The sequence below is a fragment of the Leuciscus leuciscus genome (assembly GCF_965113295.1).
Source record: "Leuciscus leuciscus genome assembly, chromosome: 9".
Lineage (NCBI taxonomy): Eukaryota > Metazoa > Chordata > Actinopteri > Cypriniformes > Leuciscidae > Leuciscus > Leuciscus leuciscus.
The window spans coordinates 3057478-3074477 of record NC_138733.1 but is presented as its reverse complement, the minus strand read 5'-3'; the positions used below and the strand labels follow the sequence as shown (position 1 = coordinate 3074477).

Genomic DNA, 17000 nt, shown 5'->3' with positions numbered 1-17000 from the left:
GTGTAATAATGTGGTATTTTAATCTTACAGCCGTGACTCTAAACCTGCTGAAGTCCTCAACACATTGAGATCAAATCTGAGAGAGAAGTTTGAGTGTTTGTATGAGGGAATATCAAAGCAGGGAAACCCAACACTCCTGAATGAGATCTACACAGAGCTCTACATCACAGAGAGTGAAAGTGGAGAGATCAATAATGAGCATGAGGTGAGACAGATTGAGACACAGTCCAGGAGAGCAGAAACAGAGGATACACCGATCAAATGCAGTGACATCTTTAGACCTTTACCTGGACAAGACAAACCCATCAGAACTGTGCTGACAAAGGGAGTCGCTGGCATTGGAAAAACAGTCTCTGTGCAGAAGCTCATCCTGGACTGGGCTGAAGGGAAAGAGAATCAGGACGTCCAGCTCATATTTCCACTTGCTTTCAGAGAGCTTAACTTGATGAAGGACAAAACACTCAGTCTTTCAGATCTTCTTCATCTCTTTTTCCCTGAAACAAAAGAAATGGACATATCCAGTGATGAGTATAAAGTGTTGTTCATCTTTGATGGTCTGGATGAGTGTCGTCTGTCTCTGGATTTTCAGAGCGATGTGAAGTTGTGTGATGTGACTGAATCAGCCTCAGTGGACGAGCTGCTGACAAACCTCATTGTGGGGAATCTGCTTCCCTCTGCTCTCATCTGGATCACCTCCAGACCAGCAACAGCGGATCTCCTCCCCTCTGAGTGTGTCCATCGAATGACAGAGGTACGAGGCTTCAGTGACACACAGAAGGAGGAATACTTCAGGAAGAGAATCAGTGATCAGAGTCTGGCCGACAGGATCATCTCACACCTGAAGTCATCAAGGAGCCTCTTTATTATGTGCCACATCCCAGTGTTCTGCTGGATCTCAGTCACTGTTCTAGAGAAGATGTTGAGTGAAGCAGAGAGAGGAGAGATTCCCAAGACTCTCACTCAAATGTACACACACTTCCTGCTCATTCAGACCAACATCAAACATGAGAAGGACTATGAGAAGAAAGTGAAAGATGAAGACATGATTGTCAAACTGGGGAAACTGGCTTATCGGCAGCTTGTGAAAGGCAACCTGATCTTCTATGAGGAAGACCTGAGCGAGTGTGGCATTGATGAGACAGAAGCATCAGTTTACTCAGGATTGTGCACTCAGATCTTCAGAGAGGAGTTGGGCTTGTATCAGGGGAAAGTCTTCAGCTTTGTTCATCTGAGCATTCAGGAACATCTAGCAGCTCTATATGTGCATCTCTCCTTTATCAACAATAACATCAATGTGTTTGACCAGATTACCAAACCAACTAATGGAGACACAGTTTCCCTATCTGATCTCCATCAGAGAGCTGTGGATGAGGCTTTAGACAGTAAAAATGGGCATCTGGACCTTTTCCTTCGTTTCCTTCTGGGTCTGTCAGTGAAGTCTAATCAGAGTCTCTTACAAGAACTAAAGACACAGACAGCAAACAGCTCTCACAACAATGAGAAAACAGTTGACTATATCAAAGAAAAGATCAGTGAGATTCCCTCTCCAGATAAATACATCAATCTGTTTCACTGTCTGAATGAACTGGGTGATCTTTCACTAGTGGACGAAGCTAAACCTCATATGAGGTCTAGAGGATTACGTGACGTGAAACTCTCCTCGTCTCAGTGGTCAGCTTTAGTGTTTGTGTTGTTGTCCTCAGAGAAGACACTGCAGAGGTTTGACCTGAGGAGATTTATTGGAGCCAGAAATGATCAGTAAGTAACACTGAGTGCAATCATTACAGTCTAAAACATTATGAACAAAGAGAAACTCAGAGATCAGAGGTGTTTAAATCACGGGACACAGATTGATTTCTGGGATATTGTACATAATTTGCGGGTGTTTCTCAAACCGTGGCTGTGTCCTAGTAAGGCTGCATATCTCGACTGCCTCGTCATCAAGCGCCTCTGAAGGCCGTCTCAGTTTGAAGGAGCTTTTGAAGACAGACTTCATTTCTTTAATTTGTGTCTTTAATTCAGCTAATTTTGAAGGATGCATCAAGTGTATCCTTCGTGTCACACATTCTAATTAATGTAAAAGAACTGATGGAAAACGAGTTTATCTGAGTTCATTATAAAATGTAAGACACAAATTATGTATTCGGAGATGAAGGCATACATGTTATCTTTTGTTTTGGTGTAAATTAATCACTGAACACTAAACTGACAATATAGAGTTAATGTTAAATGTTAAATATAAGGAGGATTTAAATGTAAAGAGGAGTTAAATGTTAAATGTAAACCACTGGGAGACACAGACGGCTGTCATTCACTGTATTGCATTAATAAAAAAGTCAGTTAATATAAAGATATTTAATAGAAAGTATTTTTCCTAAATTAAGTTTTAATAGTATTTTTGTGGCGTGACAGTGGTGCGGGAACATGTGTGACGTAGCCATGCACACTTACTAGAGCGCAGAGTCCTGCACGGGTCTGATTTTGTAAACCCGCACCCGCCCGTACCCGCAGTGCTTCAAACCGCATCCGACCCGTTATCCGTCAACAGCACTAATTAAAATCCGCACCCGACCCGACCCGCTTCGAAAAAAAAAAAAGAACCGACACCCGACCCGCACCCGAAATAAAATCAGTTTAGCCAATCACATTATAGACACAATTACAAAAATGTTTATTGCCAGGTCATACAGAAGTTATAACGACAATTAACACAAGGACAACTTCAGCCGAAGCTGTCAAAAGGCCGGTAACTTACAGTACATGAAGAACATGGCAAACGTTAGCACAAAACTGAGTAGCAGCCTAACAGACGCGGCTACAACACTATATCTGCCACGCAATTTCGTCTAGCCTACATCTGACAAGTTTGGGTTCAAACACGCCCTGCACACCACACATACTGAACAACAGTGTTAAATTAGAAAAATACTGTTCGACAGAACTGCTTGGTTTGTTACCAGTTATCTGCGTGCTTCCTCGGCGATGAAGTTCCACATGTGCGGCTATCCAACACGAAAATGCATGCAGCAAAGCCTTTCACAATATTGTTTTCTTCAGATAACTCCAAATTTCTCCCACACACTGGACTTGACTTTTGATGACGTATTGTCGAGAACTTTACAATCTCCACTAGCTATTCTTTTCTTCAACTCCTCAGCATCCATTTCGACGACTGCAAGCAGATCGCGCGCGCGGTTATGATGCATTTTTAAAAGTGAAAGTAGCCTAGGTAACGATATAGATCCTGGGAGGGCGTGGCGCGTGGGCACAAAATAAACTGATGTGGATTTTAAATTATTTTATCAACTTGAAATACAGGAATATTTTTGTAGATGTGTTCCTAAAAATATGCATATATTTTTACGTTTGCATGTGATTGTTTTAATCCCGTGTTTAGGGTAAACCGTGTTTACCCGCGGGTACCCGAACACGTGCAGGACTCTACTAGAGCATCTCATTCTAGTGTTTAATGCTGAGGACTCGAGTCTAAAAACCTCAGAAGGACCCGAGTAACTTCATTAATATTACAATTAATTTTTCCCACAATAATTTCATAGCACATCACCGCATAACTGACACGCTGTGAGGATAAAAGATTAGATTAGCTTTACTTCTCATTTCAAAGACAACTTGTTTAACACAAAATACTGTAATGTATTATTTACTTATGATAGTAATTATTATTATTATTATTAACATTATTATTATTATTATTATTAGCATTAATAATGAATTTTATTTGTTTTTTATTTTACAATAGTGACACACAGAACACAGCAGATGAAGTTCTCCAGAAGCTGATGCCTGTGGTTACAGCAACTAGATCAGCTGAGTAAGTATCACTGTTAAAACATTATTACATTTCTTACTTAAACATTATAAATTAATGGTTTAACGAATAATATGAGTGTCACACTTCAGCTTTTAAACCCTCCACCTATCTGACCTGATTTGTGATCTACTTAACCATTTTTTATGATATTTGTGTGAGAAATTTATTTTCAATATATGCATTTATAATGCATGTATATAAACATTTATATTTATACTGTTTTATATATTCATTTTAATTTAATTTAAAAGTTAATACATTTAAGGAAAATACAAATGTATTAAATGTATTCCATTATATCATTTTTATATAATCTTTCTGTCATGAGTTAGGTTTGTTTTCCTCCTTTTCTCTCTCTCTCTCTCTCTCTCTCTCTCTCTCTCTCTCTCTCTCTCTCTCTCTCTCTCTCTCTCTCTCTCTCTCTCTCTCTCTCTCTCTCTCTCTCTCTCCTCTCTCTCTCTCTCTCTCTCTCTCTCTCTCTCTCTCTCTCTCTCTCACCTGCTTCATTCCTGCACCCTATCCACCTGTTCGTAATCGTCATCAGCGCTGTCGCGGATTGAGATCGCACCTGCTCCTCCTTTGTTCTGATCTCTCTTGCTATTTAGTGTCTAGTTGTTTTGGGCTTCTTTGCCAGATTATTGCTAGCCACTTAATGCTTGTGGAGTTGTTTCTCTTCTGATCAACCACTGCTCTATTACCCTGCTGTCCGTCCGGTCTCTATCTGTGGGGCTGTGGGATCGACTGGGGCTGTTTGCTCGTCATCATCTGTCTGCTGCCAGTGAGAGATCTCTGTCCATGACTGACTGACATAAGTAACATCACTACTGAGGATTATTCCTGAGGTTCCGGGGCTCGAATTTCGGCGCGGGATTGCGGGTATTGCGCATAATTTGAATCATTCCTGCAGGTCTCCCATTTATAATGCGGGAAATTCCCGCAAACATTGATTCACTTTAGCATGTTGGTTTTATTAGTAAATTAATCCACACAGATTATAAAATCAAATCAGTCATTTTCTGCGAGACGCAATTTCACAAACAGTGATTCAGCGGTGCTGCGTCTTCTATCTCTCGTCTCTCAAAATGGGTTGCACAAGGCAATCGTTAAGCGCTGCAGGCGGCGATAATACACTCTCGCGTCTCGGGAGTCGGGATAGACGGAATTGTCACTTGCATAATTGGGCCAGCATTGCATCATGAGTAACTAAAGTTTACCATTTGCACGTCTTTTTAAGTCTTACCAGTTTAAACATTCACGCGATTTTAAACTATTCGGTACTCACGCGCTGTCTGAGAGATGTTTTTTTTTCTCTGCACTCATACATAGAGTAAAGCCGCCTCACAAACAGCTTGCGGGTAACTAGGGTTGGGTACCGAAACCCGGTTCCAATAGGAAACCGGTTCCGACGTAAACGGTAGTATCGAGACCGAAAAAGAACGCAAATTTCGGTGCCTGATTTTGGTGCCTGACTTTTTTTTTACCGCCCCTATAAAACATCTCGCGGCACGAATGATCCAATAACAAAACATATCCAGTTAACCAGCAGAGCATTCATTTAATTCGTTTGTTAAATAAGAGACGATCTAGCGCTGAACTGTGTTTTTTAAATCAAGTGATCAAAGTGCTCGTTGCCGCTGCGATCAGTGGCGCGGATACAGTGTTTTCTCTTGTGGCTCGCGCACACCGCACTTTCTTCACTCGGACGCGTGCTTCAATACGTTGCAGAGATCGATCTATTTATGAGGCGCCGTCTATATGAGTATGTGCGCGGAGAGTTTGTGTGTGCGTGCTCGCGTCTCAGATGAGTATGTGCGCGAGTTTGTGTGTGCTCGCGTCTCAGATGAGGATGTGCGCGGAGAGTTTGTGTGTGTGTGTGTGTGTGCTCGCGTCTCAGATGAGTATGTGCGCGGAGAGTTCCGCGCGTCTCGTGTGTAGAGTTTGTGTGTGTGAGCGACTTTAGATGTGACGTTGTGCATTTCATATAGTTGGAGCATTCAGCAGTATACATGTATGTGTGACTACTTAGTATATGTGTATGCAAGCGTTTTATGTGTGCGTGAATGAAGTTCGATTTAGGCCCTAGACGGCGCCTCATATCTATTCTTTCTGGTGAAATCACAACCTATAATGCACACAAAGTGTCCCTGCTTGATATACAACCACTGATGAGCATAATCGGTTTAAAAAACAAACAAACAAAAAAAACCTACTAATGCGGATTAGAACCCAAAACCTCTGACACTCTTAACTAAAGTTCAAGTTCAGCTGCAGTGTTCCTCTTCGGGTAAGTCTAGTATTTTAATGCCAACTGCAAATCTTGCATATCAAGTATGAAGTATATCAAGTATATTTATATGAGGCTATACTATGTGTGTTAAATATTTCTGCTCAGTGTCAGATATTTCTCTGTTTTGTAAAAGTCTATAATATATAATATGTTATATATATATATATATATATATATATATATATATATATATATATATATATATATATATATATATAAATAATATGAGAAGACAAAATTTTGATCTTAACTTAAGTGTTTTCGGCTACATCAGCACAATTTTTAATTTTATCAGAAATCAGAAAATCTTTTTCAGAAAACACACACAGGTATTATTTTTTTTGATAAAGTGTGTGCGGTTTCGTTTTCTTAAGTACCGGTTTAAGAACCGTTTAAGCACCGGAACCGTTTGAAAAATACAGAGTAGGTACTGGTATCGGATAAAACCCAACCAATACCCAATTTTTGGGTTTATATCGCTTTAACAGTCAAAAACATGCAAAAATCATGTCAATTTAGATCTTGGTGAGTATCCTCTAAACACAGTCGGTTATGTCTTAAATAAGCATAAATCGCACGTGACCATATAATGAAAACAGGATCCGTGCACTAGCTCTTACAGTGACAGCAGCCATATGTGTCTGTCACTAATTTGGTTGTCAAAACAACAAAACATAGCTTTCATTTTAAGGAATCAGGATTAATAGCCTATGTATTTAATTTAGTCAGGACTAAAACACTACCCAGTGTTATTTTACATTTGATTACTTTATTCAGTCTCTTTAGCATTTCTGAATACTAGGGTTAGACCTAAGCAAAAACTTTTCTCTTTATTTCTCTTTATTGGTATCTTTATTCTATTGTATTTATTTGTGCTACTTTTTTCAATTTAATTCAAAGATTGAAATCAAGCTTCCTTAAGAGTTGTGTAAATTCTTAAGAACAAAATTACCCCATTGTAAAAATGCAATGAGTGAGCATTAGGGGTTTCACAACTACTGATTTTTGCTAGTCGACTAGTTTTGCATAACAGTCGACGACTAGTCGACTAGTCGTTAAATTATTTATTCATTAAATTGACGCATTAACGCATTGAGCATTGTTAAGGAAGACAGAGGAAGGAGTTCTGGTGAATTATTGGAAATGTATGTTTGAAATTCAGAAATAACATAATAAATAAATCCATCAGTTATTCTTGTGTTAATACAAAAACAGCAGCATTCATTTAAAACATTCTTGTTATGAACTGCCACACCACGCGCATCAGCGAACGTTGCAGATAAACATTGCCACATGGCTAGCCTCAGACAATAACATTGTCAACATCACGACATATTTTTTTGCATATAGTTTTAACTGTGCATTTTTCATTGCATCTTTAAGCAAATATCATTTAAGCATATAGGCCGATACAAGTTTGATGTAGGTTATACTGAACCACTATATTTTTGTATCACCTGCGACACACTGGCTGCGTGGCGTGAGCGTCTCAGCTTAACAGGTTGGAGTTTGCACACTGCCTGCGTGAGACACGCGATTCAGGCGCGGCTCGAACCGCTAGAGCGCAGAACAGCGGAGTTTGTATGGACCGAAGTGCATGCCTGAGCTTGTGTTTTCGGTTAAGCTGCGTTGCTTTGACATTGTGGAAAATAGAATAATAGAAACAAAATGTATTAGTCTTTTTACCCGTTATTATCAATCTAAATTAATCTCGTTTTTAATTTAAATTAATCTCGTTTTTAATTTAACTTAATTTCGTTTTTCTTTATTTAAATTTCGTTTTTTCTTTATTTAAATTTCGTTTTTCTTTTTTAAATTTCGTTTTTTCTTTATTTAAATTTCGTTTTTTCTTCATTTAAATTTCATTTGTTTTAATTAGCCTAAATTTCGTTTTTTCTTTATTAAAATTTTTTTTTCTTTATTTAAATTTCGTTTTTCTTTTTTTAAATCTACCCTTTAGCCTACTGTGTCAGTAATTTGTTAGTCAGAAAAATATTAGACAACCTTAAAAGTATCGCTTAAGTTAACAGACCTGTGTGTGTGCGTTTTATATCACCAGTGCAGTGTCCGTTCTCGTAGCCCTGCCCGTGTGAGGTGCGCCATTTCCCACTCGCGCTGTTCTGTAGTTTACTAAATGTTTATTAATTCTGAATGTGTCCCGTTTTGCGTGTCCATCTATATTGCACCAAATGCGACACTGCACTCCATGACCTTGACCGTTTTGGACGCATAGGTACCTCAGCGCCTGACGCCATTTTGTTTTCCGACTAGTCGATTAGGGCCGACAGCGCCGACTAGTGGTTGTGACAGTCGACTAGTCGGCTAGTCGACTAGTTGATGAAACCCCTAGTGAGCATACATTTAGGCGAGATAAATGTAATTAAAAAAAAGTCTAAACTCCCCCCTCAGATTAAAAATCCCCCCCCAAGAATCACCTAAGGGGGGATTTCCCCCCCATTTTCCAAAATGAAATTCAGGCCCTGGGTTCCAGACTGTTTCTTCCTGATTTCTTCACAAGTTCAGCGTCCACGATCAAGCCCTTATTTTCCTTATTGAACGGCAGACTGCCTAAGTTCTTTTGTGATTGAATAAACTCTGTTAACATGCGCCTCTTGCGTTTGGGTCCTCTCTCCGTTCTCTGACACTTTCTTTCTCACATAGAGACATAATCTCTTAGAATAACAGTCTCTTATAAAACTCACTGACATATATAATTAATTGTTTAAAAACAGATATATTGCACAAATTATAAACACAATTAAGAAAAAAGTTTTGTTTTGATATAAGAGAGTGAAGAGTGTGTCATTGTTCTCTACAGGTTGAGTAAGTGTGGTGTCACAGATGAAGGTTGTGCTGCTCTGGCTTCAGCTCTGAGATCAAACCCCTCACACCTGAGAACACTGAATCTGTCTAAGAATAATCTAGGAGACGCAGGAGTGAAGTTGCTCTCTGCTGTACTGGAGAATCCTCACTGTAAACTGGAGAAACTGTGGTAAGATCATCTCCACCATAAAGACTCGGAGTGAATAAGGATTAATATATAGATAGTGTATACAATATATCTTTGGCGTAAGCCCCATCCGGTGGTTCAGCAACAGATTCCTGCTTGAGCCGTCAGATCCTGCCAGATTCAGTATTCAAACAGTGTTCAAACACCTCGTTCGGTTACAGCAGGATGCACGGTAAAACTCTCTCCAATATGATATATTCACATTATAATGCTTGATCTGTAGATAAAAGGCTGTGGATTTGCGTTTGTTGCTGTTTTTAAACTACTCGCTACCGTGTGCCTGTTAGATCCCACACATCACAAGGACTATGAATCGGCATCAAACGCACAATAACTGGAATTTAACCCTCTGAGGTCTAAGGTGTTTTTGGGGCCCTTGGGATGTTTTGACATGCCCTGACATTAGTGCTTTTTTCAGTTATTTATAAACATGTTAATGGCAAAGGTGTAAATTCACTCTATATAGCACAAACAGGGCTAGCATAATATGTGAGCAACAAGTATGTAGATGTTTGTATTTTTAAGAGAATAATGTTTATGCGTGGTTATTGAAAAAAATACAAATGAAAGTTGCTGAAATAAGATCACAAAACTCATACTAAATATGCGTCAATAAGACTTTTGACAAATGGATGTTATCGCTTCGGGTTCTGGCTTCAAAATTATGTGAAAATAGTCTTGCTTTATCGTTCACAGAAAACAGTACATTGATTTAAATTGTGTAAGACAGGTTTTGCTTGCAAAGCCAATATGCGAGGGGGCGTGAAGGAGGAGTGGTTTACACCTTAGAATACACCCACTCTGCATAATTAGCCATTCATTCAGGTGTGACACTGACTGAGCCACAATGCAAGGACAAAAGATATATTTAGAAGAAGGCTTTTATTGACCATTTAAGATTTTGCTTACATCTATCTTGTAAATATGTTTTGCTATTTTATTAAAAAGGTTACAATTACAACAATAATTACAATTTCAACAATATTTCAAGTGTACTCTTTCTTTGTAAAAAAATGATTATAGGCCTACATTTTATCATATGTATTCATTAGTTTGAAAATAGCCAACATTGGAACAGCTAACATCTTAGTTGATGACGTTATTTTTGACAAAAATAGTATTTTATATATATATATATATATATATATATATATATATATATATATATATATAGAACATATGAGCAGAAATTGCTAAACAAAAGCTTATTTGATGTGGCAGTATATTCTACAGTAAATAAAAAAATAATCAGTCGGCTATAAACAAAGCAATTGTGAGCGATAAATAAACAAAAGTAAAGGCAGGTATCTCACAGTAAATGCTTATGCCCCGTTGATGCGGGCTCTAAGCGAATCAAATGTGAGCAAAAAAAACAACAAAAAAACATATCAGAATGATTTCTGAACTCTGATGGTTAGTGGAAGGTGGTCAGCAGAGCACACACATCTGAACACAGTCACACATCTTTATTCCACTCTTGAAAACAGTTCCTGTTCAGTTGAAGACATAAGTGAACATTGCATGCCTGGCATTTCCATGGTGTTAATTGCTTTTTACCACGCACTGCTTTGCAATGCACACATGACCGGCGACCAACTGTGGCAACATCCCTGTCATCTGAAGTCAGCTCAGCTCCTGGAACCGGTACATGGTCACTATCGGTCCGTTTTGGTGCCGTTTTCTGTGACACACCACAGAGCTCTGTGATAAGTTGCTCCATAAACTCTTTATGGGACAAGTTACCATGTAGCTCTTTGTGCACAATGAAAGAGTTGGTGGAAGCAATGTCCAAGAAGTGTAGAAAAATCTTTCTGTACCACTTCATGGTTTTGTGCTGTGTTGTGTAATACTGTATCAGCTGATCAGACAGGTCAACGCCCCCCATGTGCTTGTTGTATTCAGTCACAGGTGCAGGACATGGAAATGTCTTTGTCCTCCATGTATCTTGCGTTTTCACCCTCCTCTGCGCAGTGTTTCCTGTATAAGCAGGATGGATGGTAGAACAGACAGATACCTCTCGTGTGTCCATCCACTTCACAAATACAAGAGGACCATCGCGAATCCACCTGATGGATCCTCTGGCAGATTTTTTAGAGAGTGAATTAGCTGCATTCCGAGGGCAGTCCTTCCTGTTGTCCCTGTAAGTCCCACATGCACCAAACTTCATTGCAAACAAGTCTTTGAGGAGCTTTGGACTTGTATAAAAATTGTCCATGTACACATGGTACCCAGAACCTAAAAATGTGTGGTCTAAAAGAGATGTTACAGCATCATATGACAGTCCATGGCCTGTGGGAAAGTTGTTCTTTCCTGTGTACACAGAAAAGTCCACAGTGTATCCATTCGATGAGTTTGCAAGAACAAACAACTTGAAACCCCATCTGGTTGGCTTGGCTTTCATGTACTGCGTCATACCTGTGTGTGCTTTGCATGCCACCATTCTTTCATCCACAGCTAAGTTTCTTTTAGGATGATAGATGGATTTACAAGCCTGACGGATCGTGTCCATGACCCTGCAAAGACGGTCATGTTCAGGTGTGGCCCTCTTTCTGTCATTATCCATATCTGCATCTGGGTGACTCATGTGCACATTCCATGAAATGATGCGGTATCTGTCCCGGGACATAACTGTAGCTGGAAAGGGTACGGAGAAAACACTGCTTTGCCGCCAGTAGTCGCTGATGGAGCTGACCTTCACCATGGCCATGTAAAATAGCAACCCAATGTAGCGGTACATCTCACTGATGCTGACATCTGTCCATTTATATTTGCTGCCCTTTGCAGTTGCCTTGGCAGCCTGGGCATTTGTGTTGTGGCACAGAGTTGAGACAGCACTTTCTGAAAAAAATTGTTTGAATAGACTCATGGGTGAATGTGAGTCAACAGGGCTCAGTTGCGGTCCAGTTTCCCGTGCAGGACGGAAGCGCACAGTCTGTGGAACCATGTCAACATCAGTCTCTGTTTTCCATGCCAGAGTGGACTGCCTGTTGCTTGCCTGCTTGTTTGCCTTGGCTCTCTTCGGGACAGGAGCTTGGACATGTTCATTGTCACATCTGTAAAAAAAACCACACAAAAAACAAAACAAAACACGTGAGCATGCTGATAACACAATCAAAGAAATTGTATTATCATTATCGATCACTAATGGCTATGGATAAAAAAAGACAACGTTTTTTTGTCATTTCACACAAGAATAGGTAGGCTACTTTTATATTATGATGCTGTAAACACAATCAGGCTACATTTCATCTGTAAAATATTACGTCTATGCACTTACTCAGTATGATTCTCGATGGCACTGAGAACTGAACGACACCTGCGTGCCCCTCTGCGGGGTGTTGGAGAAGGAGAGCTTGACACATTCCTAAAAAAACAACAACAAAGTAAAACTGTTAGCATACATTATTCAAAGTAAACTGATGAGCAATTGATGGTTATGGACACACAATGTTTTGTTGATAGGCCATAGGATGGAGAAATATCTATTTATGGGCCGTAGACCGCGTCACCGCGAGTATCTGTTGATGGGCGATATACACCGCATGCATTTAGTGATGCACGCAATGAACGGATCGTTCGCGAACGATCACTACACTACATTTAAAAAATTTACACCTGTATTCACAAACATCTGTGCATAAGGCAGTATTGAAGCATGATAAACACTGTCATAGGCTAACCAAAACCGAACATTTATATAAAAATATAATGTATTTAGACAGTATCACATATTTTACCAGAGGCTGAAATATATTTGCACTAAATCACATTATATAAACTAAGCAGATATTCACAAACATGCTACATTACGCATAAGGCAGTATTGAAGCATGATAAACACTGTCATAGGCTAACCAAAACCGAACATTTATATAAAAATATAATGTATTTAGACAGTAGCCTATCACATATTTTACCAGAGGCTGAAATCTATTTGCACTAAATCACATTACACCTAAGCAGATATTCACAAACATGCTACATTACGCATAAGGCAGTATTTTAGCATTTTAACCAGTGTCATAAGCTAATCAAAACTGAGTGAAATATATTTCATATACAAATATGTTTAAAGAGCAATATTACATTTAAAAAAGTTTACACTTGAGCGTATACACGAATGTTAGGGATATTGTAAGGCAATCGTTCCTGTAAGATGTCAAAAGCTAGCCAAAACTAGGCAAAATATAGTCTGAAAATTCATATGAGTTCTATATTATCAGAAAAATAATTATATAACAGTAAACAACTTACTCAGAACATGTATCCTCGGCTGGATCAATTCGCTCTTGAAAATGCACCCGTTCATCGTCCGAATTGCAATCTTCCTCTGAGGAAAAGGTGAATTCTTCCTCGCTGTCCAGAATCATCTGAAGGGCGTCTTTACCGGAGAAACGTGCCATCCTCGGAGCGCGATGAACTATCAGTGAATCGGATGAAGAGACTGTGTTTTTATGGCATTGATCGGGGGGCGTGTGCGATGCAAATAGATTACCTAAACTATTTACCATTTGAATAGCGCCGGGGGCGTGGCGGCCTCAGCTCATTATAGAGATAATGAAGCAGAAGGAAAAACGGGACCTCTCCTTGCTTTCAAACGGATTACATAAGCTGAGAATATTTGTTTTTTATATAAATTACTTCGTTTAAAAGAAGAGATTTCAAGCTTCATAAAGACATATATCACGTGTCTGTGTGAGAAGGATTCGCGGAGTTATTGTTCATTTTCGGACGCGTTTCAGAATGGACTACACTGACAGAGAGAAGGCAGAACTCGCTTCGTGTTTATTTTTCTTTATTTGTCAAAAAGCAAAACACTTTGTTTTTATTGTGAGTATACACAAAAATAATACACATTTAACAGAATCGATTGATGTATGACACGTGTTTGTAATATCAAAGTCAACAGAGCAAAATTAATCTCTTTTGAACTGATAAAAAAAAAAGCGAGCTGATATCGCCGGCGATACCGCCGACTTCAGGGGGTTAAAACTGTGAAGAAACAAATGATCAATAAACTGTTGGACAGATATACACTAGGATTTGTGCGTTCGACATTTCTTCGCTTTGTGCCGTGGCGTGAACTTTTAAATGCACAGCGCAGCACACTGTGACTCCATGTTGCTTTGAGCACATCATTTCATAATTATTATCATGGTTTTGCGCACTGAAAGATTATTAAAAGCCTATTTTTTTTTTACACCTAGCCTGCACAGTACATTTAAAATAAGCATAATTTAATTGTATATTATTTCTGTGTAGTGTATAGGCTTTATAAATATATACACTTCTGAATTCTTGACATTGATATATAAATATAAAATTGTGAAATGTATGATTGCCTGATTGAATTTTATAAGAGTACTAATAGTAATTTGTTTTTATTAACATGTTTAGATTTTATAAAATTACTATGCAGATTTTTTCAAGAATTACTTTTTTGCTGCTGATTTATACACTCACTAAGTTTAATAAAAATACATAATACATTTATGTAATATTTAAAGGTGTTAACTGTAATCTTACTAGGGGTGGCACGGTTCACAAAACCCACGGTTCGGTTTTAGGGTCACGGTTTTCGGTCTGTACGGTTTTTGTTGTTGTTTTTTTCTTTTAATCTTTAACACTCCAAAGATTTACTTCAGCATATGATATATAGCTTAATTATCTAATTATTTATTTATTTATTTCATAAATGGGGCGTGTTTGCAAAACGCAGCTTCTCATATCCCATTCCGAAGTAATATAGTGAGTGAGTGAGCGGTTACTGTGAGGAAACTTTCAGTGGCCCTGGAGGTCCATCCATCTGTATTGAGAGCTACGTGGGCTGTGTTGGACAGTTCTTTGTCAATTTCTCCTCGTGTCTCGTCATCATAGGCGTAATTTGCGGGTGGGACATGTTCCCACCACTTTTTGCCAGGGTCGATACTATCTCGCAGCACGGATGTACCAATACAAATAAATAAAACATCTCCAGTTAACTAGCAAAGTATTCGTTTCGTTCGTTTGTTAAATAAGAAGCAATCTAGCGCTGAAATGTGTTTTTTTTAATCAAGTGATCAAAGTGCTCGTTGGCGCTGATACAGTGTTCTCTTGTGGCTCGCGCACACGCCGCAGCGGCCGCACATTCTTCACTCGGACGCGCACTTCAATCCGTTGAGGAGATTCTACTCTATTCGTTCCGGTGAAATCACAATACAAAATTCACACAAATCTGTCCCTGCTTGATATACAACCACTGATAAACATAATCGGTTTTGATGAAAAAGAAAAAAAATATATATACGAGTGCGGATTAGATCTCAGAACCTATGACACGCTTGGCAAAAGTTCTGCCACTGGACCATTAAAGTACATACGTGAAACAGTCGATCTATGTATTTATTCACGTGAAAATACAACATATAGTGGAGTAGATCTCATTAAATGTGTAAGTAAACCCAGTGTACTATTTAAATCGATTGCTGGACATCGTAATGTTATTCTACATACGTCTGATTTATGATTTAGCATTGTATTAGCATGGGCATGAGGCTACATTGCGCATGCGTCAATCCGTGCAACGCACACACACTCCGAACCGAGACAAGCGAACCGAACGGTTCGGATGTTTTTTCATGTACCGTGCCACCCCTAAATCTTACACTGCAAAATGATAACTTACAAAGGATTAAATTCATCACAATTATGTAAGTATCTGGATATTTGCCGCGGGGCGAGGGCTTCGATAACCTCTCTCTTTTTTGACCATACATGTGTTTGCATCCCTGCATGAGTATTTGTATATATTTCATATTGACAGCATTGTTATTTATTTTTTAATTGTCATGTTTATCTTTGGATATAGGCTTAATGTGTGTCATTGTTCTCTACAGGTTGAGGGAGTGTGGTGTCACAGATGAAGGTTGTGCTGCTCTGGCTTCAGCTCTGAGATCAAACCCCTCACACCTGAGAGAACTGAGTCTGTCTAAGAATAAACTAGGAGACTCAGGAGTGAAGCTGTTTTCTGCTGGACTGGAGAATCCTCACTGTAAACTGGAGATAGTGTGGTAAGATCATCTCCACCATAAAGACTCGGAGTGAATAAGGATTAATATGTAGATAGTGTACTCAATATATCTTTGGCGTAAGCCCCATCCGGTGGTTCAGCGACAGATTCCTGCTTGAACCGTCAGATCCTGCCGGCGGTAGAAGGCAGTGGTGAGGAGTCTCCCTGAAGAGGAACATTTACATCTTCATATATTATTATCTCTCCAAAGAAAGTAAATCTAACAGTTAAATAAACCAGACAAACTATAACCAGACAACAGATGCAGGATACAGTGAAGAGGGTTTTTAAAGCACAAATGTTTGGTGTAAATGAAGTTGTCTTGTAATGCTTGTGCAAACAGACCCTTGCAAAAGCGTGAGCATTTCCTCAAAATGTGTGTGTGCAGCTGAAAAGAGGGAAGTGGTGTGTGTTTCACCTGAACCAGGACTGTCACCATATCAGATTTATCACTACATGATTATCATGGCCAAAATAACACACAATAACAATATATCACCATATCTGTGGAAATCTTGAAAAAAATTATAATAATGCTATCAGTCAAATTCATCTTTACTTTACTTTACTAAGAATCACTTCATCACATAGAAAAGGAACAATTACACTTAATGCGACCGGTTTGAAATAATGGTAACACTTTATCACAAGTATACAGTAACAAAGACCTTATGAATCATTTGCAAACTATTAGTTTATAGTTAATGAATAGTGTATAATAGTATATAAGCTGAAGTTAATATATTAAGAGACTATATACAAATAGTGAGTTCTTCATTCATTGTCACTGTAATTAACAAAGTGTTATTGTTTAATTAGCTCT

General features: G+C 38.8%; 2 protein-coding genes and 2 long non-coding RNA genes across 5 annotated transcripts in view; 1 reads left to right on the top strand and 3 right to left on the bottom strand.

Annotated features, from left to right (window-relative positions):
- Positions 1–17000, top strand: part of LOC309506213 (uncharacterized protein) — a 415585-nt gene that overhangs the window by 353215 nt on the left and 45370 nt on the right. For both annotated transcript variants that reach the window (XR_014208682.1, XM_082179916.1), the window contains one exon: positions 16005–16178. Coding sequence is in view for 1 of the 2 variants with exons in the window: in XM_082179916.1 (XP_082036042.1) it covers positions 16005–16178 (174 nt within the window). In the remaining variant the exon portion in view is untranslated. The remainder of the gene's footprint in view (positions 1–16004; positions 16179–17000) is intronic.
- LOC309506546 overlaps positions 1–17000 on the bottom strand; it is a 157327-nt gene that overhangs the window by 124562 nt on the left and 15765 nt on the right. The gene's annotated exons all lie outside the window — the stretch shown is intronic.
- On the bottom strand, positions 4166–8927 carry LOC309506547. Its single transcript, XR_014208857.1, has 2 exons — positions 8613–8927; positions 4166–4683 (listed from the first exon to the last, which is right to left on the bottom strand). It is a non-coding gene; the product is annotated as an uncharacterized lncRNA (long non-coding RNA).
- On the bottom strand, positions 10558–14114 carry LOC309505770 (uncharacterized protein; the record flags this gene model as incomplete). Its single annotated transcript, XM_082179229.1, has 5 exons — positions 13384–14114; positions 12407–12493; positions 11396–12182; positions 10727–10810; positions 10558–10575 (listed from the first exon to the last, which is right to left on the bottom strand). Exons 1-5 carry the CDS (start codon positions 13638–13640, stop codon positions 10558–10560), a joined length of 1233 nt encoding a protein of 410 aa, XP_082035355.1. The 5' UTR covers positions 13641–14114.